Here is a 24,448-nt window from a genome sequence, read left to right as displayed (position 1 = left end):
CTGTTCCCAGTGTGCGCATACGCAAAGCTGCCAGAAAAGGGAACAGCTAAAGAACAGGGGTCAATTTGGGAGTAAGTGCCAGGTTTTGAAGATATCAACCTGGCAGCTCTCCAAGCCAGATAAGGTCTGTGACTGTAAATCCTCCCTTGAAAGACTTTGCTGGATGTGAATGAGCAGAATTCTCAATCAATTAATAAAAAGGTTTTTTTGCCGGGACAAGGAGTTTGCTTCATGCTCTTGGGAAGCCTAAGGTCAGAACAGTAGCCATAACCAAGAATCTCTCAGGATATATCTGGTAGCTCTGAAAGTTATAGCTTTAGTTTGGCAAGAGTCTGTCTGTTAGATGCAAGCAAATAAAAGATTTCAACTCGAGTTTATTGTGTCATCTCTGGGATTGGATTTGACACCAGCCAGCAAAGAACATGGGATTAGGAATTAGAAACTGACATGGGGACTTCCTAAGGAGGAATTCCCCGCCCCCGCTCCCTGTTGTTTGAAAGGTTCAAATCCTCAATGCCTCTTTTGCTTCTTTTTCTGTTGAATTGTATGAAAATGTTAAGCGCTGAGATGAAGACTTCCTGTTGTTCAACATACTGTTCAAAATGTTTGCCTTCTCTGAATCAAGATAAAACCAGTCAAGGCCCCTTATGGCTTTGCATGATTTGAAAGTCGAAGGATGTTCCTTAGCTGACGGGGGGTGAGGGGGGAGGAATGATGTGCAAGCTGGGAATGACAGATGGGTTATTACCAGAAATTATTTTTTTAAAGGATGTGGTCAAGTACTTCCCATAAAAAATATTGTGACCTTTTGCACAATAAGAAATCAAGAAACCTTTTCTCCAGGCTGAGATTGACTGCGGCTAAGCTGGTGAATGTATCCACACAATTTACTTGGCAGAAATATGGAGATCTCTCTCTCCCTCCATCCCTCTCCCTCTCTCCCTTCCTCTCTCCTTCTCCCTTCTTCTCTCCCTCTCTCTCCCTCCTTCCCTCTCTCCCTCTCTCTCCCTCCCTCCCTGCCTCTCCCTCTCTCCCTCTCACCTTATCTCTCTCTCTGCCTCTCCCTGCCTCTCTCTTTCCCCCCTCTCTCCTCCTCTCTCTGTCTCTCCCTCCCTCTCTTTCCCTCCCTCCTTCTCTCTCTCTCTCTCTCTCTCACACACACACACGCACACACAGAGACAAATCTATCTTTGCCATCTAGTTTACAGGCTCAATATTTTACATCTGCTATCACAGTGTCGTCAATGAGGTACAATATAAAATGTTTTATATGAAAGGAACGAACAGTCTATAAAAAGCTTTTGAACCAGTTAAATCAGTAAGGTAACAGCCTAGGATAGTAATCAACAAGATTTGCAGTTATCAAACAAAGTGGCAATTGGAAAAGAAAAAAAAAGGAGCTACAAAAAAGAACAGAAGGCCTACGTGGAATAGGAATATTGTGCTTACAAATGAATAGAAGCTCAACTACTTTTGCATTGTCAAATCAAATCATTCTAAATTTCCACTTTTTTTCTTCTCGTTTTTGCAGTCTAGTTCTCCAGCAATTTAAATATGTATACATATTAGGCAAAAAAACTTCTGAAAATATACGTATTCGTGAAAATGGTGTATGAAAAGGCATTGCACTATGGAAGGTGTTTTTTTTCCATAGTGAAGCGGTAGATAAGTCTAAGTGTTATTGCTATGATCTGAAGAGAGGTGTGATTAAAGGAGTGGTGCAGAGAATAAAGAGGTATAGCAAAAGTGCAGGCTAACTTGGAAAGCAGAGTTAAACATGTCATCAGTTTGGAGTCGTTGCATTAGCCTAAGAGACTCAAGTCCAGCCCCCTGTGAATTCCACTGACTCCTATCCAGCACCAATTCAGCTCTGACTATTAGTTGTTTGGATTCCTTTCTACATGGAGTAATAATAAACTGCTGTGCTTTGAACTTCATGAATGATCCCCGATATTTGCCGCCGACATGAGATTGAATTTGATGGAGGAAGGGAGTAAAGCAGGGGTGTCCAAACTTGGGAACTTTAAGACTTGTGGACTTCAACTCCCAGAATTCCCCAGCCAGCATGGCTGGCTGGGCAATTCTGGGAGTTGAAGTCCACAAGTCTTAAAGTTCCCAAGTTTGGACACCCCTGGAGTAAAGCAAAGAAAGTAATGACAACCGATCTTTGCTTTGAGTCGGAATGAGGGGGAACTTTATGAAAACATCTAAGACAGAAAACCCCAATTCACACGAACATAAAAGAGGGAGGAGAAGCAGAGTCCAATTTGCAAGGTTCGGTTATTATACCTAATCATTACAGGCATTTTTAGTCTTCCGTGGGGTCTCTTTCTTGGTCTGGCCTGCCTCTTAGGGTTTGATAGATGGGAAATGGTCCACAGGTCATGCTCTGCGGATTCTCTCATTATATTCCTAGTTAAAAACTGGAGCCTGGGAGCATTTATCTGGAAATAAAGATGATGCTGAAGGCAGGCAGTTTGCTTTGCTGCCTGTGGGCACAATATTGCATGGTCTCTAGCTTAAAGCCTTCACAGACAATTCCTTGTGTGTCCAATCACATTTGGCCAATAAAGAATTCTATCCTATCCTATCCTATTCTATCTTATGCCATGCCATGCCATTCTCTCTTCCATTCCATCCCATTCTTTCATAATTCCATTCCATTCCATTCTCTCTTCCATTCCATTCTTTCATAATTCTATTCCATTCCATTCTCTCTTCCATTCCATTTCTTTCTTTCATAATTCTATTCCATTCTATTCCAATCCATTCTATTCTATTCCTATTTCTAACCTAACCTAACCTAACCTAACCTAACATAACCTAACATAACATAATCCTATCCTTGTTTTGAGGCTTCCTGAGAGCATGAAGCAGACTCCTTGTCCTGACAAAAAACCCTTTTATTAATATACTGTGAATTCTGCTCATTCCCATCCAGCAAAGTCTTTCAAGGGAGGATTTACAGTCACAGACCTTATCTGGCTTGGATAGCTGACAGGCCGATATCTGCAAAACTTGGCAAGGAGTCTCGGAGAGTCACGAGCCAATTAAGCGAACTAATGGTCTCCTACAAACTCCCCTCTCCTTTCACTCCTCTTTTATTTCCTCCGGGAGGGGCCATTCATCATCTGGCCTTCCTCCCAAGTCAACCCTTGTTCCCTAGCTGTTCCTTTCATCGGGCAACTCTGTGCATGCACACACTGGGAACAGGCTCCAGCTGTTCATCTGCCTCATTGATGTCTGACTCTGAAGGCAGCTGGTAACCGGCATACGGCTCTGGCCCCATCTCTGCCTCTGACACAGAGCCCTCTTCAGAGGCTTCCCCAGACTCCAGAACTGGCCCATGTTCCTCCCCAACCTCCTCATTGTCTGAACTTGCTGCCAGCTCTGCTGGCCATTAGCAGGCCACAACAATCCTACCCTAGCCTACCCTATCCTATCCTGCATTCTATCCTGCATCCTGTCCTGTCCTGTCCTAGACAAAGTTTGGTTACAAAGAAAACTCTCTAGCTCTCATTCCTAGATGTGATCCACAGAAGATATCATAACCATCAACGTCAAATGGAAGAAATGAATTTGGAGCATAGAAATGATGAAAGGGAGAAGAAAAGGTTCCATTGATTCTGAACAATGTCACAACAGGCACACCGGCACACACCAACTCTATCTGGGGAGCCGCGGGATCAGAATTGCTATTCCGTGCAAATGTGTTTTCATTTGCACATCGGAATGCAAATATGACTTTAACTTGCAAAGAGCTAGATTCCCAAGGACAGCGTGTCAAAATGAGATTGCATTGATCTGCTTCCTGCCTGTGAGAAATCGTGAGGAGGTTGGGAAAGAAATGGAAGGGAAAGAAATGGAAGGAGAGTCTTCTGTTTGCAACTCTGTTTGCAATTCTGATCAATTATCATAATTAAAAAATATTCAGAATAACAGAGTCGGAAGGGTCTTCTAGTCCAACCCCCTGTTTAAGCAGGAAACCATACACTACTTCAGACAAATGGATATCCAACAACTTCCTAAAAAGTTCCAGTGTTGGAGCATTTACAACTTTTGGAGGCAAGTGGTTCCACTGGTTAATAATTCTCACTGTAATGAAATTCCTCCTTAGCTCTAGGTTGCTTCTCTCCTTGATTAGTTTCCATCCATTGCTTCTTGTTCTGCCCTCAGGTGCTTTTGGGAAATAGGTTGACTCCCTCTTCTTTGTGGCAGCCCCTGAGATATTGGAACACTGCTATCCTGTCACCCCTGGTCCTTCTTTTCATTAAATTAGATATACCCAATTCCTGCATATCTTTTAGCCTTCATTATTATTTTTGTTGCTCTTTCTGCACTCTTTCTAGAATTTCAGTGTCCTATACAGAATAGAAATAGAATAGAAATAGAATAGAAATAGAATAGAAATAGAATAGAAATAGAATAGAAATAGAATAGAAATAGAATAGAAATAGAATAGAAATAGAATAGAAATAGAAAATAATAGAATACAATAGAAATAGAAATATGATAGAATACTTGGAAGGGACCTTGGAGGTCTTCTAGTCCAACTTCCTGCTTAGGCAATAAACTTTATATACCAGCGATGGTGAACCTTTTTTGGCTCGTGTGCCATAAGCAGGGGGAGTGCAGGGGAGTCGTGCGAGGGCATGCCGCACCCATAATGCAATGCGTGACACCCCCCCCCCCAGTGTGCATGTGCGCATGACAGGCGCTCCCCCATTTTTGCATGCTTTTTTTGCCCTCCCCAGGCTCCAGAGGCTTTACAGGAGCCTGGGGAGGGCAAAAAAAAACATGTTCCCCCCTCCCGAGGCCCTCCAGAGGCTTCAGGAGACTCCGGAGGGCAAAAAATAACCCTACGAGCTCATAGGGCCATTTTTAGTCCTCTGGAGCCTTCAGGGAAGCCTCCTGAAGGTCCCTGAAGGCTCCGGAGGACTAAATATGGCCCTACGAGCAAACCAGAAGTGACTTCAGGGAAACTCCTGAAGCCTCTGGAGGGCCTCCGGGGAGGTTGGGGGAGGCTGTTATCGCCCTCCCCAGTCTCCTATAAAGCCTCTGGAGCCTGGGGAGGGTGAAAAATGGCTTTAAAAAAGGCTGAACTCAGTTTGCCAGTGCACGCATGCGTGCTGGCCAGCTGACAGGGCAACACCTTGCGTGCCCTGACAAATGGCTCCGCGTACCATAGGTTCACCATCCCGGCTATATACCATTTCAGACAAATGGTTGTCCAATCTTTTAAGACTCATAAAAATCACTGGAAGTATTAAAAGACTTCCAGTGTTGGGGCATTCACAACTTCTGGAGGCAAGTTGTTCCGCAAATTAATTATTCTAACTGTCAGGACATTTCTTCTTCTAGGTTGCTTCTCTCCTCTCCTTGATTGATGTGGTGGTGAGTGGAGTGGAGAGAAATCTAGGAATAGGTATTTGAGGCTGAGCTCTGCTATAAGATGCAGGCTCTTAATTGAGGCACGGAAATTCTTTTTCGTTTCCAAGAGCAGCACGGAAAATACTTTCCAGAAATCTCTCTCGTTTGTGCTTCCTTGATCTTGCCAGGAACTGCAGAATTTGCGACCCCACCCTTGTAACTCTGGGGAAAACGCCTCTGAATTAATTCCATTTGACACGTAGCTGGCTGGCATCAGTGCCAGCCAGAGTGAGTTACATTAGCCCAGTTACATTGCCATAGTAACCTACGATGGCTGTTAAGTGGGCCGACCAAGTTGTAAATCATGTTTTCAGGTGCCATGGTCACTTCAATCTGTTGCTAAAGGAATGGTTGTAAATTGAGGACGATATGAAATAGCCCTACCACAAATGTGTGGCACTGGTTATGTGGCAAGGAAAATGTTCTGACCGAGGCTTCCCAAGGGCATGAAACAAACTCCTTGTCCCGCCAAAAACCCCTTTTATTATTTTACAGCGAATTCTGCTCATTCGCACCCAGCAAAGTCTTTCAAAGGAGGATTTATGATCACAGACCTTATCTGGCTTGGAGAGCTGCCAGGCCAATATCTGCAGAACTTAGCAAGGAGTCTCAGAGAGTCACGAACCAATGAAGCGAACTAATTGTCTCCTGCAAACTCCACTCCCCTTTCGCTCCTCTTTTATTCCCTATGGGAGGAGCCATTCATTGTCTGGCCTTACTCCCAAGTTGACCCCTGTTCTTTAGCTGCTCCCTTCCTCTGGCAACTCTGCACATGCGCACACTAGGAACCAGCTCTCTGTCTGCCTCACTGATGTCTGATTCTGAGGGCAGCTGATAACTGGCATACGGCCCTGACCCCCTCTCTGCCGCCGACACAGAGCCCTCGTCAGAGCCTTCCCCAGACTCCAGGACTGGCCCAGGTTCCTCCCCAACCTCCTCATTGTCCGAATCTGCTGCCAGCTCCACTGGCGGGCCACAACCGAAAGAACTGTGCAGATGGGAAGACACCGAGGTCGGTCTTTTGGTTGACCCCAATGTTCACCCAGGATCAGTGCAAAAGGCTTGTTTTCAATTCCCAAGAACAGGGCAATTTCCGATGTTAAGATGGGCCGATGACATTAAAAAACCAAGAATATTCCGGAACATTACGGCAATGAAAATGAAAAAGCAGCTCCATTCTCTTTAGACAACCGTAATCCATCACTTCTACCTCGGTCTCAAATGACCCATATGAGTGAAGTTTAAAAGGCTTCAGAAACGCTGCTCCCAGAAAACATGGGGAAAATATCTTCCTAATGAATCACGTTGCAGTTGTCAACCCGAGAGGATTATTAACAGAAAATTAGTTCTGTTAAATGCCAGAAACCTTGAACAAACAGAATGGTTTTATCTCCACAAGGCCATTCCCATTGCAAACACAAAGAACAATCGCATTTGGGAGATTTTTCACTCCCAACCTAACGCCGTTTCCATATCCTGCCAGAAATATGTGCAAAGCCTTCCAAGTCTAAACTTTTGTTGTTGCAAACTTTTAAGTTCTTCTGATCTAAATCATCTCTCTCTTTTTTTCCCTGCGTGAGTCACAAAATACCCATTCTTCTGCTCAGCAAGAGGTATGCTTTTCCCCCAGACCAAATCAAAAGGGGGCTTCTTAAGCAGCAGAAAGGAAAATGCTGATTGTCGCATGTTCGGAGACAATGGAATTTGGTGGTGGCTGCTACCCTGCATCCTGCCAGGATCAACCTCTAGAGCAGATCTAGGATGTAATGTAGGATCTCCAAGCTAAATATCTCCCTGCAGCTATGTCTCGCACTTCATGGGTCACTTCCTAAATCCGAGATTGCATTTGCTGTGGAAAGCCTCAGGTTAAGGAAGCATCTCCAGATCAGTCGTTAGGAATGTAAGCTAACAGTTGGGTCAGCAATATATAAACCATGATGGTAGTACTGTAGCTTTAAGTACTGCCGTAATGTGATTGGTTGATGTTACCTCAAGCAGCCATAAGAGGGAGCCAGAATGACTGTTAGCTCTCTGTCTGTTAGATGCTAAACTGATCTGCTCTGAGTGTTTTGGAAGTTGGCTGTGTACCGTATATCAGCGTGAGCTATTGTAAGTGTTTGCAACTGCTAGTAAACTTTGTGTACCGGACTGTTTTGTATGATTATGGACTATGTTATTTGGGTTATCCCTTAACTGAAAGACGTTGATGACTGACTGTCTTATCCGTGTATGACTTGGACAAGTTTGATGGACTCTGATACCTCTATTGCCACGAAAGTAAAAGCCTATTTAAACTGCAGTGTCTCTGTATGCTGGTTTGTGTGTTCTCCAACACAACTCTCACAACGCTTCTCTGAACGCACTCGCTCTCCCAACGGGGAGTTTACCTAACACCAGTAAAAAATCATGCACAGTAAAAGGTACCTACCACCTATGCACCTTGTCTAAATAGACTGTATAGGTTCTCCTGCTTGAGCAGAGGGCTGGATAAGGTCCTACTCCAGGAGTCGGCAACTTTAAACACTCAAAGAGCCATTTGGACCCATTTCCCACAGAAAAGAAAATACCGGGAGCCACAAAAACCCTTCCGGTGCCTGACTATTTCCTGAGTGACCACAAAACTAGCATATATAGTTGAATTAAATGTTCTGTTTCCTTCGGAAACTTTTCTTGGGTTTATCCATGGTTGGCCTACCAGAGGTCAAAAAGCTCAATAAATCATGTGCTGGTGGGTGTCGCACATTGGCAGTTGTGATGCAGATTTTGAATGACAGGGAGCCGCAGCAGAGGGATGAAAGAGCCACATGTGGCTGACCCTCGTCCTATTCTGTTCTAATCCATTCCATTTCCAAGTTTCCTGGGAAACTTCCACTTCACTGTAGTCCATCACACCAGCTCACTCTCTCACAAGCCCACCACTAGTCAGTCTGGTAGCGGGCGGGGGATTTAAGATGGGAACTTCTTAGTTTTTTTGGTAGACACAATGAGTTCTCAACTAGATTTGAAATTCTTAGATGTCCAGAAATGAAAATGTTTAGACTGCTGTCAAAACATCATGGACGAGAAGGATCCAACACAAACCCTACCAGCAAACTCTTATTTCACTATAGCCAACACCATAAAAGCACCATGCTGATGGTCCATTGAAATCAGAGACCAACTCCAGTTCCATTGAGGTCCCAACTACAGATATTCTTTGCTCGTTTCCATGTCTCCTAAAAATACTTGTCTACCTCCTAAGATATACCTATAAATGCCCACTGCACAGAAAAATAGTGGGATAAAGGCACAGCTGCATAGGCAGCGTTTATGAGCTAAAGAATGGAAATATCAATCAACAGTTTCTTTAGGAGAAAAAAAAGAGGCAGGAGGATTAATGCTGATCAGTTTGAGAATCTAAAATCAGTTGCCCTCAGGAGCAAATTCCAAAGAGATGATTCATTTACACAGGAACTAGTACGATTTCTAGTGAATCATGTGAACTGGGGAATGGAGAAAGGAAGAAAGTTATCCTGGTTTTCTAGTTGTATTAAGTATGCAATGGCCAGAACCACCACTCAATTTGCAAATGCATCCTAGTACAACTTGATTCACTGTAAATTGGGGGATTTGTCTTGTACGTTATGGAAGCTGGGAAAAGCAGAATCAGATTGTCCAAATCCTCTTTTCAAAATGACCCGGTAAAATATCAGACAAAATTCTGATTTAGGATGAAGTTAACCCAAAATGGAAAACTGAATTGTTTCCCAAATTTGCATTCATTCATTCATTCATTCATTCATTCATTCGCTGAATACCCATGCTTTGCTATGAAACTATGTGATCGGGCTTGACAAATTGACACTATAAAGCTTGAAAATTAATGAGTAGTTAAAAAGGACTGTATTATTTCATTAGAGATGGTAAGCTAAGTTTCTGTTACAGATTAAGACATTATTGTAAATCTAACAATAATAAAATCGATGGGCTTGAGCCCTTTAATCCCACCAGCACCCAGTTACAACTGGCAGTTGGAACAGAGTTCTTTTCAGGTTGGGAGGGGGAATAGAATGCCTTAACATCAGAACATGTTAATTACTGTATAAGAAATGCTAATGATCTGATAGACATTACTCGAAAAATCCTTTCTTAGTGAGCACCTAGAAGCCAAGAGGAAATACGTGCCAAATTTCAAATCTGTAGATTTTATGGTTCTGGAGATTTCGTGATGATGCGTGTGTGGTATATATATATAAATAAATAAAGGGAGACTAGTATAGATCTATTTCAAGCTATTTAGCTCTCATCAGCTAGCTATACCCTTACCGGGAATTGAGAGCTAAATAGCTTGAAATAGATCTATACTAGTCTCCCTTTACTTACTTATTTGCACAAATGCAACACAAATGTAAAAAGGCAACGTTAAAAAAATGGCTTTCTGCCTGGATGGCTCCTAGGGTGAGCCGAAAGACAGAAAAGGGAAGCAGTATGCTCCCTCCCATATTTGGGCATACCAGGGTTTGTGACACAATACATATATACATAATACAAATACATATACATACACACACACACACACACACATATATATATGCATTCATTCATTCATTCATTCATTCATTCATTCATTCATTCATTCATTCATTCATTCATTCAGCTTTGTATAGCTGCCCATACTAGCAACTGACTCTGGGTGGAGAGCAATCATAAAATGAATGAAAATCTTTGCAAGGAAGGCTCACCACTTACCTATGTACAGTGAAGAATCCTTCCGCCTCACATGGTCATCAATGTAGGAGACTCCCAAAGGTTGCACAGGAGTTGCCCCAATTCCCAGGAGGACTTGTGCTCCAATGAGAAGCAAATACATCATGTTCGTAGCAGTCCTGCTCCTGCAGATACGATCAGAATCTGGTCCCTCATCAGTAGCTGATCCGTTGACTATGCAGACATCCCTCCCTTCAGCCCGCCATCGGACTTCTCCGGATTCATACTCATATTGGTGGGTGAGGAATTCCGGCAGAGCAGAGAGTAGGGCTCCCAAAGTCATAATGATCCCTCCGCATCCTATCAAACGTGGCCGGTGTCCCCGGGCACCAAAGTAGCTCACAAAAAGGATGAGGACCAAGTTGCCGATCTCAAAGCTACTGGCGATCACACCAACGTCAGCACTCTGGAGGTTGAACCTCCGCTCCAAGGTGGTCAAGATACTCACCTGCAAGGCAAGAGAGCAAGAAATGAGAGGTGATTCGCTTCAAAGCATGACATCTGTGTGATGGGGAATCATTTTCCTGATAACACTTGGCTTGCATTGAATAGGGATGCCAATAGCTCCTTTTTGAAAGAGCTTATAAGATAAAGGTAAAGGTTCCCCTCACCCATACATGCTAGTCATTCCCGACTCTAGGGGACAGTGCTCATCTTCGTTTCTAAGCCGAAGAGCCAGCGCTGTCTGAAGACGTCTCCGTGGTCACGTAGCCAACATGACTAAACACCAAAGAGGCACAGAATGCTGTTCCCTTCCCACCAAAGATGGTTCCTATTTTTCTACTTGCATTTATTGCTTTCGAATTGCTAGGTTGGCAGAAGCTGGGACAAGTAACGGGAGCTCACTCTGTTACGTGGCGCTAGGGATTTGAACCGCTGAATTGCTGACCTTAAGAATGACAACCTCAGCGTCTTAGCCACTGAGCCACCTTGACTTATACACAAGGAGCTTATACACAAGGTCTAATCCAGTGAAAAGAAGGACTAGGGGAGACATAATAGCAGTCTTCCAATATCTGAAGGGTTGCCACAAAGAAGAGGGAGTCAAGCTATTCTCCAAAGCACCTGAGGCCAGGACAAGAAGCCATGGGTGGAAACTAATCAAGGAGAGCGGCAACTTGGAACTAAGGAGAAATTTCCTAACAGCGAGAACAATTAACCAGTGGAACGCCTTGCCTCCAGAAGTTGTGGATGCCCCAACACTGGAGGTTTTTAAGAAGAGACTGGGCAGCCATTTTTCCAGAATGGTTCAGGGTGTCCTGCTTATGCAGAGGGTTGGACTAGAAGACATCCACACTCCTTTCCAACTCTCCCTTAACATAAGTTAAGGGCAGACTTTGCACAATACACGCAGTATTGTGCAATACCGTTTTACCCAACTGATTCATTTTCTAGCTTTCTATAATACACCGAATGATAATTGTATCAAACAGGTTTGGATGATGCAAATTGCAAAGCAATGGAAGGAAGGAAACTATGCATAGTATGCCATGTGAATACAGCCACTAGGATTGTAACTCAACTGGTAAACATATGTTGTGAGAATATAGGAGAGAGAAAGAGACAGACAGACACACAAACACACACAGACAGAGACCGAGAAAGAGAGAGACAGATAGAGAGAGAGACACAGAGAGAGAGAGAGAGAGACAGACAGACAGACAGTAAAGGAGATTAACTTTTTGATCTCCCTTAAAAATTCTAAAGCAAACCTAACCTCTTTTTCTTTTCCATTTCAAAAATTCACAACATACACTGAAGAAAATCCCTGGAGAAAATCAGAAATAGCCACCACTGGAGGCAATTGGAAAGTTTTCTAATATGCATCCTTCAAAGCTGAAGATGCCCCGAAGCCAACTTCTAGGAGGCTCTGACAGCATTTCTCATCCCCCAACAACATCTCCTAGGGTACCTGAAGATGCAGAGGGGGATTCAAAAGTTCATCGGGTGGTGAAAGAATGTGCACTCGGGGAAAAATACCAAGATGATTCACAGACAATTCTCAACTGCAGTTGCTGTCCCCCTGCCTACATTCCACCTGACGTGTCCCAACTTGACTTTCTTGTTTCTCTCTTTAAAACATTTCAAGAAATGTCTGCAAGGAAGAAGAGAAATGTCTTCTTGTTTGAAGAACTGAAGAAACTTATTGGATGAGAAGCGAAACGCCTTCAAGGAAAAAGGAAAACATCTTCTCGTTCCTCAGAACTGAAGAAGCTTCTTGGGATGAGAAGTGGAAGACCTTCAAGGAAAAAGGAAAACATCTTCTCGTTCCTCAGAACTGAAGAAGCTTCTTGGGAGGAGAAGCAAAACCTCTTCAAGGAAAAAGGAAAACATCTTCTCGTTCCTCAGAACTAAAGAAGCTTCTTGGGAGGAGAAGCAAAACCTCTTCAAGGAAAAAGGAAAACATCTTCTCGTTCCTCAGAACTAAAGAAGCTTCTTGGGAGGAGAAGCAAAACCTCTTCAAGGAAAAAGGAAAACATCTTCTCGTTCCTCAGAACTAAAGAAGCTTCTTGGGATGAGAAGTGAAACACCTTCAAGGAAAAAGGAAAACATCTTCTCGTTCCTCAGAACTAAAAAAGCTTCTTGGGATGATAAACCTTAGATTTATTTATTTTTTAAGTCTAAATCAATAATATAGACCTGCTATACAAGAAACCGGATGGCTGTTGATATAAAAATGCTCTCTCCCCGCATCTTTTTGGCAACACCTTGTTCAAAAACAACCCATTCCTGTCTGATAAGCTGCAAGGGCTGAGAATTCTAACCTTGCTGGCATCCTGAGGGATGTCCATTTATGGCCCTGGAATCTGCTCTGCATTGCAGTGATCGACTGCTGTAATAAAGCAACACTTAAGAGCAATACAAAAGAGGCAACCACGTGTGCTTGGTCCCACAAATAGGCAGAGCTCTTCGAAAGGGGAATGGGACAATTTGACACAGCCAACTCCCCATGGCCAACTCACCGCAGGACAATTTAATGATTCCATTTAATTATCTATATACTGTATATATATGCAAGTGGCTGTGCATCTGTGTGTATGTTTCAGCATAACTCAGGATTGCCTACAGCAATTTCAACCAAACTTGGTACACAGATGACTTACTCTCTGGAAACACATATTGTGGGGATAAGACACCCCTAATACCCCTCGGGGGGGGGGGTGTTCTGTTAAGATACAGCCTGTTGTGCCTTAAAATGGCTTCTACTGTACTGCCTTAAAATGGCTTCTACTGTACAGTGCTGTGGAGTTCCCATGGTAATGGCTTCACAGTACTCCACAAGAGGGCTCCCTCTGATAAAGGGAAAAACCCAACATTAGAAATGGCGGCAACGTTCATGGAAGGAGGGTTGGGATAAATAAATACCCCGGCAGTGCCGGGTTATCAGCTAATTTTAAAAAATTACAATTATTTTAATTTTTGCCATACATGTTTCATTCTGTCCCTCCTTTGGCATCCTTTCTTTAATGACTCTGTTCCATTATTTCTTTGATATTGGTGTAATACTTGTCTCGCAGCGAGTTGGCCATTGCGAGTTGGCCAAGATGAGTTGGCCATGACAAATTGTCATAGACACTAGTTCCCAGCAGGCAAGCCATGAATGCACCTGTGTTATCCTACTTAGGAAATGGAGTTCAGGAGAAGGTCCTAAGCATTACTGGCAATACCTACTTAGATGACTATTTCCGAAAGAAACGTGGCAGGATGCAGTGTGGTTGAGCAGCTGCAAAGGATGTCCTATTCCCCCACCACCACCACCACCATCCCCCAGCCCAGGAAGGAGAAGCAAACTAGGGTGGAAGGCCAACTGAACCTCCAGAAGAAGAAGAAAAGTCAACGCTTCTGAAATAAGCGAAAGGGTATCCTAGTAAACTAAAAACTAGTTATCCAAAAGTTGGGTATCATAGAACAATGGTCTTATCTTACAAGAAGGTAGATGCTAGATGTAACAAAATCAACCCTGACTGTTCTTTGGAAGGCGAGATACTGAAGCTGAAGCCCAGATATTTTGGCCACCAAATGGGAAGAGAGGACTCATGGGAAAAGACCCTGATGTTGGGAAGGATGGAAGGCAGAAGGAGGAAGGGACGGCAGAGGGCAAGATGGTTAGATAGCGTCATCCACAAAATGAACATGAATTTGGACAACCTCCAGGAGACAGTGATGGACAGAGAATCCTAGCATGCTGTGGTCCATGGGGTCATGAAGACTCAGAGATAACTTAACAACAGAACAACAAAACATGCTAGGGAATAATCTGCAGTTAATGCTGAAACCAGTTACCAGCATCAAAGGAGACAATAAAGAGTACCTCGCCGGTATCTGTTTTGGCTGAGCTGGCAGCAGATTCGGACAATGAGGAGATTGGGGAGGAACAATTTTTTTTTGGATGCCGAACCAGTAGTAATGACATCAGGAACCCACTCCTGGTTGCAACCTAACAGTTTGTTCTAATAAATATTACTAATCAGACCCCTTGAGAAATTCGATCTTTGGACTCACTCGATTGCTAAGAGAGAAGACTGTCAATGCCCGGCACGTGAGAGATGGAAAGCTAGCAAGATGATGTATCTACTGATTAGAAGCAGCCATGACAATGGAGCCCAGGATACAAAGGAGGGGTTTTTAAAAGGAGGGCAGACATAGGACAAAGCCTTCTAGGGCTTTAAAGAGTGTAAACAAGCCATCTGAAAGAGGAAGCTTTGTGCAAACATCAAGGGCTGTTACACTGTTGTGTACACCACAAAGGAACAGGGGCCAGTTAACAAAAGAAGGGGTCACATCTGGCCTTGTAAGCCCACAAATGAGTCATTGCTTTTCAGAACGTTGTGAATTTGCTAGGAAGTTTTCCTGTCGCTCTTAATGGAGGGAGCTCTAATGCAGCACCTAATCTGGCTTAACGTTTTGTGAACCTGCTTTTTAAAAAAGAAATCGTTTAAATGTACAGAGCATGCGGGGTAAACATCTGTAGGGGACGCGGTGTCTCAGCGGCTGAGCTTGTCGATCAGAAAGGTTGGCGGTTCGAATCCCTAGCGCCGCATAATGGAGTGAGCTCCCGTTACTTGTCTCAGTTTCTGCCATCCTAACAGTTCGAAAGCATGTATGCAAGTAGAAAAATAGGAACCACCTTTAGTTGGAAGGTAACAGAGCTCCGTGCACCTTCAGTGTTTAGTCATGCCGGCCACATAACCACGGAGACGTCTTTGGACAGTGCTAGCTCTTCGGCTTTGAAACGGGGATGAGCACCGCCCCCTAGAGTCAGGAACAACTAGAACTAATGTCCGAGGGGAACCTTTACCTTTACTTGTAAACATCTGAGGTTTTACCCCAACGTAGTAATTCAACCCCCACCCCTCAGTTAAAGTTTAGGGGCAAACCCAACAATGCTTTTTCCAAAGTCTTTCTTGGTTTCTTCTTTGAAAATAGTTTTTTTTTCCCCCTTGAAAACGTTGAAAACATTTCCTTTCTCATCCAGGAAACTTCTTTAGTTCTTCAGAACTGAAAAAGCTTCTTGGATGAGAAGCGAAACATTTTCAAGGGAAAATAAATAGAAAGGAGAGAAAGAGAAAGAAAGAGAAAGAAGAGCTAGGCAGAAGCTCACTTTTTCCACAAAAGGACTTCCAGCCAGAGGTGAGTTGCCCATGTCTTTACTACCAGTTTGGGGGGGGGGATGACATTTTTGCGCATGCACAGAAGCATCTGGGTGGGTGGGCGGAGCCTCCCACCGTCCCTACTACAAGCTCTGCCGATCCAGCAGCCACCCACTTCTGCCTCTAACCAATATCTGAGTAACATCTGCAAGAAGTCACCAGGAAAGGGACGTTTAGACAGGAAGACAGAACAGATCCTGAAGTAAGAGAAATGTGACCTACGCGTGATGGAAGGAAGCTGAATGGACTCAGGTACAGTGGCAATGGGCACACCTTTGGGAGACCTGCAGCGCCAGGCTAGGCACAGATTGCCATGGAGGAAAAAATATCCCTAGATGGTCCCTCAAAGCCAAACACAGCTTGATGGTGCGTGCTCCATCAAATGCGGGCGCGCGTAAGAAAGCATTAACAATGTGGACTCGGTGGTAGGTCCTGCTAGTTGAAAGCAACTAAAGCCAGTGATCGAAACCAGAAGCTTTTGATTTTGTTCTGGGCTCCATATAATGTGCAAGATAAATCTCCCAACACCTGCAAAGTTCCATTTGTAAAGCTAATAACTGCTGTAATTTCGTATCTGGACTTTCTGGGCACTTTAATTGCTAGATGAAAAAAAGATCAGGGTTTATGTGCTGTAGATTTCCATGAACATGAAATAGCCCTCGCCAGGGAGCCGAGCCTCCAAATGCTTAGAAACCTCATTTACGGAGCAAAGAGACTTTATGTAAGTGGCTTTCTCACCCCCTATTTTCTCACACACACACATCCCTACTTAGCCGGCTGGCTGTTTTAAAGCACATCGCCCCGCTGCATGGAGACAGGGGTTAATGCGATCCATTAAAAAAGAAGAAAAAAACCCACCTTTTTTTAACCTGCATCAGAATTATTGGACCAATCTGACATAATTGTTTTTTAAAAGAAGCCTGAATAAGAAAACAAACCGTGTCTCATTGAAAATAATAATAATAAGGGTTAGGATTAGGGGGTGGAGGTACATTATCTAAGCTTGTGGCGCAGTGGTTAGCATGCTGCTCTGCAGGCTACTTTTGCTGACTGCCGGTTGTCTGCAATTTGGCTGTTCGAATCTCACCAGGCTCAAAAAGACCCATTCGGATCTCCTTAGCATGAAATACATACGTTGGCCTACTGACAGTTTGTTTTTGGAAGAACTTACGAATAAAAACGTCCATTTGGATCTCCTTAGTAAAGAACATATACCTAAGGTCAGAGGTGGCATTCAGCAGGTTCTGACAGGTTCTGGAGAACCGGTAGTGGGAATTTTGAGTAGTTTGGAGAACCAATAAATATTGCCATCTATTTTCTGCCACCCAACTCCCAGCTGATCAGGAGGGAATGGGGATTTTGCAGTATCCTTCCCCTGGAGTGGGGAGGGAATGGGGATTTTGCAGTATCCTTCCCTTAGAGTGGGAAGGGAATGGGGATTTTGCAGTATCCTTCCCCTGGAGTGGGGAGGGAATGGAGATTTTGCAGTATCCTTCCCCTGGAGTGGGGAGGGAATGGGGATTTTGCAGTATCCTTCCCCTGGAGTGGGGAGGGAATGGGGATTTTGCAGTATCCTTCCCTTAGAGTGGGAAGGGAATGGGGATTTTGCAGTATCCTTCCCCTGGAGTGGGGAGGGAATGAGGATTTTGCAACATCCTTCCCCTGGAGTGGGGAGGGAATGGGGATTTTGCAATATCCTTTCCCTGGAGTCAGGAGGAAATGGGGATTTTGCAATATCCTTCCCCTGGAGTCAGGAGGAAATGGGGATTTTGCAGTATCCTTCCCCTGGAGTGGGGAGGGAACGGGGATTTTGCAGTATCCTTCCCCTGAAGTGGGGAGGGAACGGGGATTTTGCAGTATCCTTCCCCTGGAGTGGGGAGGGAACGGGGATTTTGCAGTATCCTTTCCCTGGAGTGGGGAGGGAATGGGGATTTTGCAGTATCCTTCCCCTGGAGTGGGGAGGGAATGAGGATTTTGCAATATCCTTCCCCTGGAGTCAGGAGGAAATGGGGATTTTGCAGTATCCTTCCCCTGGAGTGGGGAGGGAACGGGGATTTGCAGTATCCTTCCCCTGCCAAGCCCACAATCCATACACACAGAACCAGTAGTAAAAAAATTTGAATCCCACCACTGCCTAAGGTTGGTTTTCTTCCTTTTCTAGAAATCCGTGGTTGGCCTGTTGAAGACGTTTTTGAAGAGCTTATCAAGAAAAAGGTCCATCCATATCTCCTTAGTAGGAGACACATGCCTAATATGCATTGTTACTTCTTCCTTTTCTAGAAATCTGTTGCTGGCCTGTTGGAAGATATTTTTGGAAGAGCTTTTTCAAGAAACAGGTCCCTTCATATCTCCTTCGTAGGAAACACATAACCTAAGGTGAATTGTTCCTTCTTCCTTTTCCAGAGATCTATCATCTCCATCTATTTTCTCCTTGGAGGGCCCCTGCTTTCCCATTAAAGTTCCTCCCCCTGGGGCTTAACCTCCCAAGTGAACTCTTAGTCTTCCCAGCTTCCCCTCCTGTTCCTTCTTCTGTGAACTCCTAGCCTTCCGCCTCCTCCCTTCCTTTCACCATCTCTATTTTTAGGGACTGCTTTGCCAGTCCAAGTCCTAAGGGAGCCATAGCCTAATCAAGAATCCTTCTTTTCATCAGCATTTGCAGTAAAAATAAAATGTTTTGGTGCCACCTATAAATATTCTCCAGCTAATGTTCCAATCTGTCAAACTCTTAAGGTCTACTGAAGCCATCTCTTGCCCCTGTAAAAAGATCCCTTCCTTTGTGAGATATATGTACAGTTCATACAGATGGTGGGCAGATAGATACTGTAGGTAGGTAGAGGTATAGGTATAGGTATAAGTACAGATATATATATAGAGAGATGATAGATAGATAGATGATAGATAGATAGATAGATAGATAGATAGATAGATAAGTATAGGTATAGGTACAAATATATATAGATATAGCTGACAGAGAAAGGGGAGAGAGAGAGAGAGAGAGGGAAGGGGATAGATTAGATAGATGATAGATAGATAGATAGATAGATAGATAGATAGATAGATAGATAGATAGATAGATAGATAGATAGATAGATAGATAGATAGATAGATAGATGATGGACGGATGGAAGGTTACAGAGAGAGGGAGAGAGGGAGATGCATATATAGATATGCAGATATGTAACTTTATGCAGATATGCCAACAAGGGTACTCAAGAGTCCTCCCGATAGGGGAATCTTTCCCCTGACTTCCTTAACAGGTCTTTCCCCCCGAAATAAAATAGTAATTATACAATACAATGCAATGCAATGCGATGCGATGCGATGCAATGCGATGCGATGCGATGCGATACAATACAATACAATACAATACAATACAATACAATAGCAGAGTTGGAAGGGACCGTGGAGGTCTTCTAGTCCAACCCCCTGCCTAGGCAGGAAATCCTATACCATTTCAGACAAATGGCTATCCAACATCTTCTTAAAGCCTTCCAGTGTTGAGGCATTCACAACTTTTGGAGGCAACTTCTGTTCCACTGATTAATTGTTCTCACTGTCAGGAAGTTTCTCCTCAGTTCTAAGTTGCTTCTCTCCTTGATTAGTTTCCACCCATTGCTTCTTGTTCTACCCTCAGGTGCTTTGGAGAATAGTTTGACTTCTTTGTGGCAACCCCTGAGATATTGGAAGACTGCTATCATGTCTCCCCTAGTCCTTCTTTCTCTTAAGCTAAACATACCCAGTTCCTGCAACCGTTCTTCATATGTTTTAGTCTCCAGTCCCCTCATCATCTTTGTTGCTCTTCTCTGTACTCTTTCTAGAGTCTCCACATCTTTTCTACATTGTGGTGACCAAAACTGAATTCAGGACAAGCCTCCAATCTTAGCATTTAGAAAACATGCAATGAGTAATCTCAAAGCATGTCTGGGGCTCATCCATTCGAAACAATAAAACCATTGTGGGCATAGCCAAGAGAAAACATCTATTTGTTGGCCTACTGAAGATATCTGGGGAGTAGCTTATCGAGAAAAAGGTCGATAAATAAATAAACATTTATTTAACAGAACAATAGGATTAACCGAGTTGGAAGGGACCTTGGAGGTCTTCTAGTCCAACCCACCGCAGGTGACGCTATACCATTCTGGACAAATGGCTGTCTAATCTCTTCTTTAAAACCTCCAGCACTGGAGCACCCACAACTCGGGGACGCAACCTGTTCCATTAGTTAATTCTCAAACCTTTGGGTGCCACACCGATCCCACCAGAAGTAAACCAGTTAAATACTGGTAGTCCTCGATTTACAACAGTTCATTTTGTAACCGTTCAGAATTACAACGACACTGAAAGAAGTGACTTATGACCGCTTTTCAGTGACGACCTTTGCAGCCTGCCCATTGATCACGTGACCAAAATTCAGAATGCTTGGCAACGGGTTCCTATTTATTTAGGGGGCTGTTTCAAAGCCGAAGAGCCAGCGCTGTCCGAAGACGTCTCCGTGGTCATGTGGCCGGCATGACTCAACACCGAAGGCGCACGGAACGCTGTTCCCTTCCCACCAAAGGTGGCTCCTATTTTTTCTACTTGCATTTTTACCTGCTTTCGAACTGCTAGGTTGGCAGACGCTGGGACAAGTCACGGGAGCTCACTCCGTTATGCGGCGCTAGGGATTCGAACGGCCGACCTTTCTGACCGACAAGCTCAGCGACTTAGGCACTGAGCCACCATGTTATAGCAATTGGTTAAATAAGTGTGGAATCTGATGCGTGATGCACCCATAGTTATCGCCATTTTTCACGACCTTTGCAGCCTCCCCGTGATTAAAATTCCTATCCACGACCGTTGCTGTGTCCCCAGGTCACGTGATCACGTTTTGGCGGGCCTTCTGACAAACCAAGTCAATGGGGAAACCACATTCACTTAACAACTGCATTACAAACTTATCAACTGCGGTGATTCACTGAATAACCGCATCAGGAAAGGTCATCAAATGGGCCGAAACTCACTTAACCAATGCCTTGCTTATCAACAGAAAATTCGGGCTCAATTGTGGTCGTAAGTCAAGGACTACCTGTACTCATTGCATTTCACATATTGTGCAAATGGAGACAAGATGATTAGGGGACTGGAGGCTAAAACATATAAAGAACAGTTGCAGAACTGGGGATGTCTAGTTTAATGAAAAGAAGGACTAGGGGAGACATGATAGCAGTCTTCCAATATCTCAGGGGTTGCCACAAAGAAGAGGGAGTCCAGCTATTCTCCAAAGCACCTGAAGGCAGGAAAAGAAGCAATGGGTGGAAACTAATCAAGGAGAGAAGCAACTTAGGAGAAATTTCCTGACAGTGAGAACAATCAATCAATGGAACAACTTGCCTCCAGGAGTTGTGAATGCTCGAACACTGGAGGTTTTTAAGACATTAGATAACCATTTATCTGAAGTGGTATAGGGTTTCCTGTCTAAGCAGGGGGTTGGACTAGAAGACCTTCAAGTTCCCTTCCAACTCTGTTATTCTATTCTATTCTCCAATGACCTGGTTAGGCAGGTTGCCTGAATGTATCCCGCCCTGTCAACGTCTTTAACCTAGTGACTCCATTAATTCGTTCTCGGAGGGTGCTTAATATTGTCAATTGTAAAGCTAACCGAGAGAGAGAGAGAGAGAGAGAGAGAGAGGGGTGGGTTCGTACAAGATCGTAAGCCCACAAATACTAAGCAAGATTAAACAAAAAATTTCACTCCTCAATCTTTAATTGACCTACTTAAGGGTGTTATGCAACCAGAGCTGGGAAGGAAAAAAAAAAAAACCTTCCAGACCCCTCTGCCTTTAGAAGCATAAGTACCCTGATTACTCATTCCGTGCACACATTAAATTAATCTCTCTACCCTTCTGGAGTACCTGCAGTTTCCAAAATGAAAACGGCTTCACCACAAGGGTGTGAGGGGGTGTGGGTGTTTGTACGTGCTTAATGCAAAGGAACGTAGAAGAAGAAGGGTTGACAGATCCACCTAGGACAGGGGTCTGCAACCCACCGGCTCCGGAGCCACACGTGGTTCTTTCATCCCTCTGCTGCGGCTCCGTCACTCAAAATATGCCTCACAACCGCCAATGTGGGACACCCACCGGCATGCAATTTATTGAGTTTTTTGACCACCTGATAGGCCAACCATGGATAAATCCAAGAAATGTTTCAGAAGAAAACAGAATGCTTACTTCAACTACATATCCTAGTTTTGTGGCCGCTCAGGAAATAGTCAGGCATCGGAAGGGTTTCGTTGCTCCCGGTGTTTTCTTTTCTGGGGGGAAACGGGTACAAATGGCTCTTGGAGTGTTTACGGTTGCTGACCCCTGAATTAGGATGTGTGCAACCAGCTTTTTCAAGATGCAGTTTGCCAGCTTCACTACCAAGACTAACTTCCAGAGCACGGACGGAGTCTAAGACGGAGACGGCTGTGTTAAATTTGTCCTGGGCAGCCCGAAAGATTCAGTTTAAAAAAAGAAAAAGTTCAAACCAAGCAATCTGCCAATGCAGCACGACACCTTCGTTTGACATGTGTCGCCTCTGGCCCTCAAAACCATTTGCTTCAAGGGAACTCATACCGCGAGCTTCCCCTCCCTCTATAACACAAAGGATATCCGTTTGCAAAGTACAAAGTCAGCATATTAATGTGTTTGTGGGTGTGTTCGGGTGTCAGGCCTCTGGTTATTTTCTACATATTTTAAACTGCAGAGAGTCCTTGACGTACAACCACAATTGAGGCCAAAATCCCTGTGGCTCAGCGAGACAGTTGTTAGGAGAGTTTTGCCCTGGGGTTTTGCGACTTTTCTTGCCAGTTAGTGCTGCAGCCATTAAGTGAATCTGGCGTCCCCACTGACTTGGCTTGTGAGAAGGTCACAAGAGCGGATCACATGATCCTGAGATAGTGCAACCATGATTAATCCATGACAGTCACCGAGCTTGTGAATTTTGATCGTGGGACCGTGGGGACTCTCTGCAGTGGGTGTGTGAAAAATGGTTGCAGGAGGTACGCCCCGGTATACCAGATACCAGAGCCTGTCCAGAGCACCGTATACCGTTCCGGTACGGTGCTCCAGAGGAGGATCCACCTGCCCACCCTCGCTCCTTACCTGTGCTTTAAGCATTTGGCACTTCTGTGCATGTGCATGGCTCGTATGGCGCCTGTGCGATGCTCCGCCAAGCAGTTGGCGCGTTGCGGAGGCTTGAGGAAGCGTCGCAGGTAAGTATGTGGATAACGCCGGGGCCATTCCAACCATACCGGTTGGAACGGAATCCGGAACCCATCACTGGTTGCAAGTCACTTTTTTTCAGCGTCCCTGTAACTCTAAACGGTCACTGAACAAATGATTGTAAGTCCTGTACTGCCTCTTGCGTTTGCTCACTAGGCAATAGAAACTAAGCAGCAAAGTTGTTCAGGAGGCATTGGTTGGCCAAGCAATCAACTCAGTTTTATGGTCTTTGGGAAGTAATTTTAAAAAAAATGAATTGCATTGATCACATTAGATAGAGTGACCTTGGAGTCTTAGTGGATGATCAGTTGAATATGTGCCAGCAGTGTGCAGCAGCAGTCAACAAGGCTAATACAATCCTGGGTTGTGTAAACAGAGGCATATAATCAAAGATCCCGTGACGTATTAGTGACGCTTTATCAAACCCTAGTAAGGCCACGCCTTACTAGGTCACCGCACTGTAAAAAAGATGTTGAGACTTTGGGAAAAAAAGTTCAGAGAAGAGCAACCAAGAGGATCAAAGGCCTAGGGACTAAAACATAGGAAGAACGGCTGCAGGATCTGGGTTTGGTTAGTCTAAAGCAGTGTTTCTCAAACTTGGCGACTTTAAGTCCTGTGGACTTCAACTCCCAGAATTCCCCAGCCAGCTATGCTGGCTGGGGGATTCTGGGAGTTGAAGTCCACAGGACTTAAAGTCGCCAAGTTTGAGAAACACTGGTCTAAAGAAAAGAAGAATTGAGGTGACATGATAGCAGTATTCCAGCATTGGAGGGGCTGCCACAAAGAAGAAGGGGGGGGGTCAAATTATTCTACAAAGCGGCAGGACAAGAAGCAATGGTTGGAAATTAATCAGCGAGAGAAGCAACCTGGAATTAAGGGGGAATTTCCTAACACTGAGGACAATTAACCAGTGGTACAGCTTGCCTCCAGAAATCGTGGGGACTCCACAATTTTAAAGACGTTTTTAAGAAGAGACTAGACAGTCACGTCTAAAATGGTATAGGTCTGTGATGGCGAACCTATGACACGCGTGTCCAAAGTGGCACACAGAGCCATGTCGTTGTCAGGCCTGCAACCAGTTCCTTTTGGGATCTTTGGCCTGCCACACTAATATTCTATCCTACTGTGCTGTTTCATTAGTGGGGAATTGGGAGAGGGAATAATGAGTAGAATGTGATGTAGCCATAACAAAATTCTCTCTAGAAAGCCAAGGTCATCCTTTGTCTTTGAACCTCTGCACCGGACCAGAACCGGAGGGTGGAAGCTGCCAGCATGGCAGTGGGAGATTGGACCATGGGATGGATTTGTGGGTGTGGGGGCAAGATCTTGAACTTTCAACTGCGTGGGGAAAACCGGGAAGCTTTCAGATTCGGGTTTTCC

The 24,448-nt window shown here is 44.3% G+C and overlaps 1 protein-coding gene across 2 annotated transcripts in view; it reads right to left on the bottom strand.

Annotated features, from left to right (window-relative positions):
• The window catches only part of SLCO3A1 (solute carrier organic anion transporter family member 3A1), a 134,864-nt gene that overhangs the window by 89,505 nt on the left and 20,911 nt on the right, over positions 1 to 24,448 (bottom strand). For both annotated transcript variants that reach the window (XM_081964542.1, XM_081964543.1), the window contains exon 2: positions 10,159 to 10,624. In XM_081964542.1, coding sequence (XP_081820668.1) covers positions 10,159 to 10,624 — 466 coding nt within the window. The remainder of the gene's footprint in view (positions 1 to 10,158; positions 10,625 to 24,448) is intronic.

This window comes from Natrix helvetica (assembly GCF_964273705.1).
Source record: "Natrix helvetica genome assembly, chromosome: 12".
NCBI classification, from domain to species: Eukaryota; Metazoa; Chordata; class Lepidosauria; order Squamata; family Natricidae; genus Natrix; species Natrix helvetica.
The sequence above is the reverse complement of the archived record's forward strand: the minus strand, read 5'-3'. Positions and strand labels throughout refer to the sequence as shown.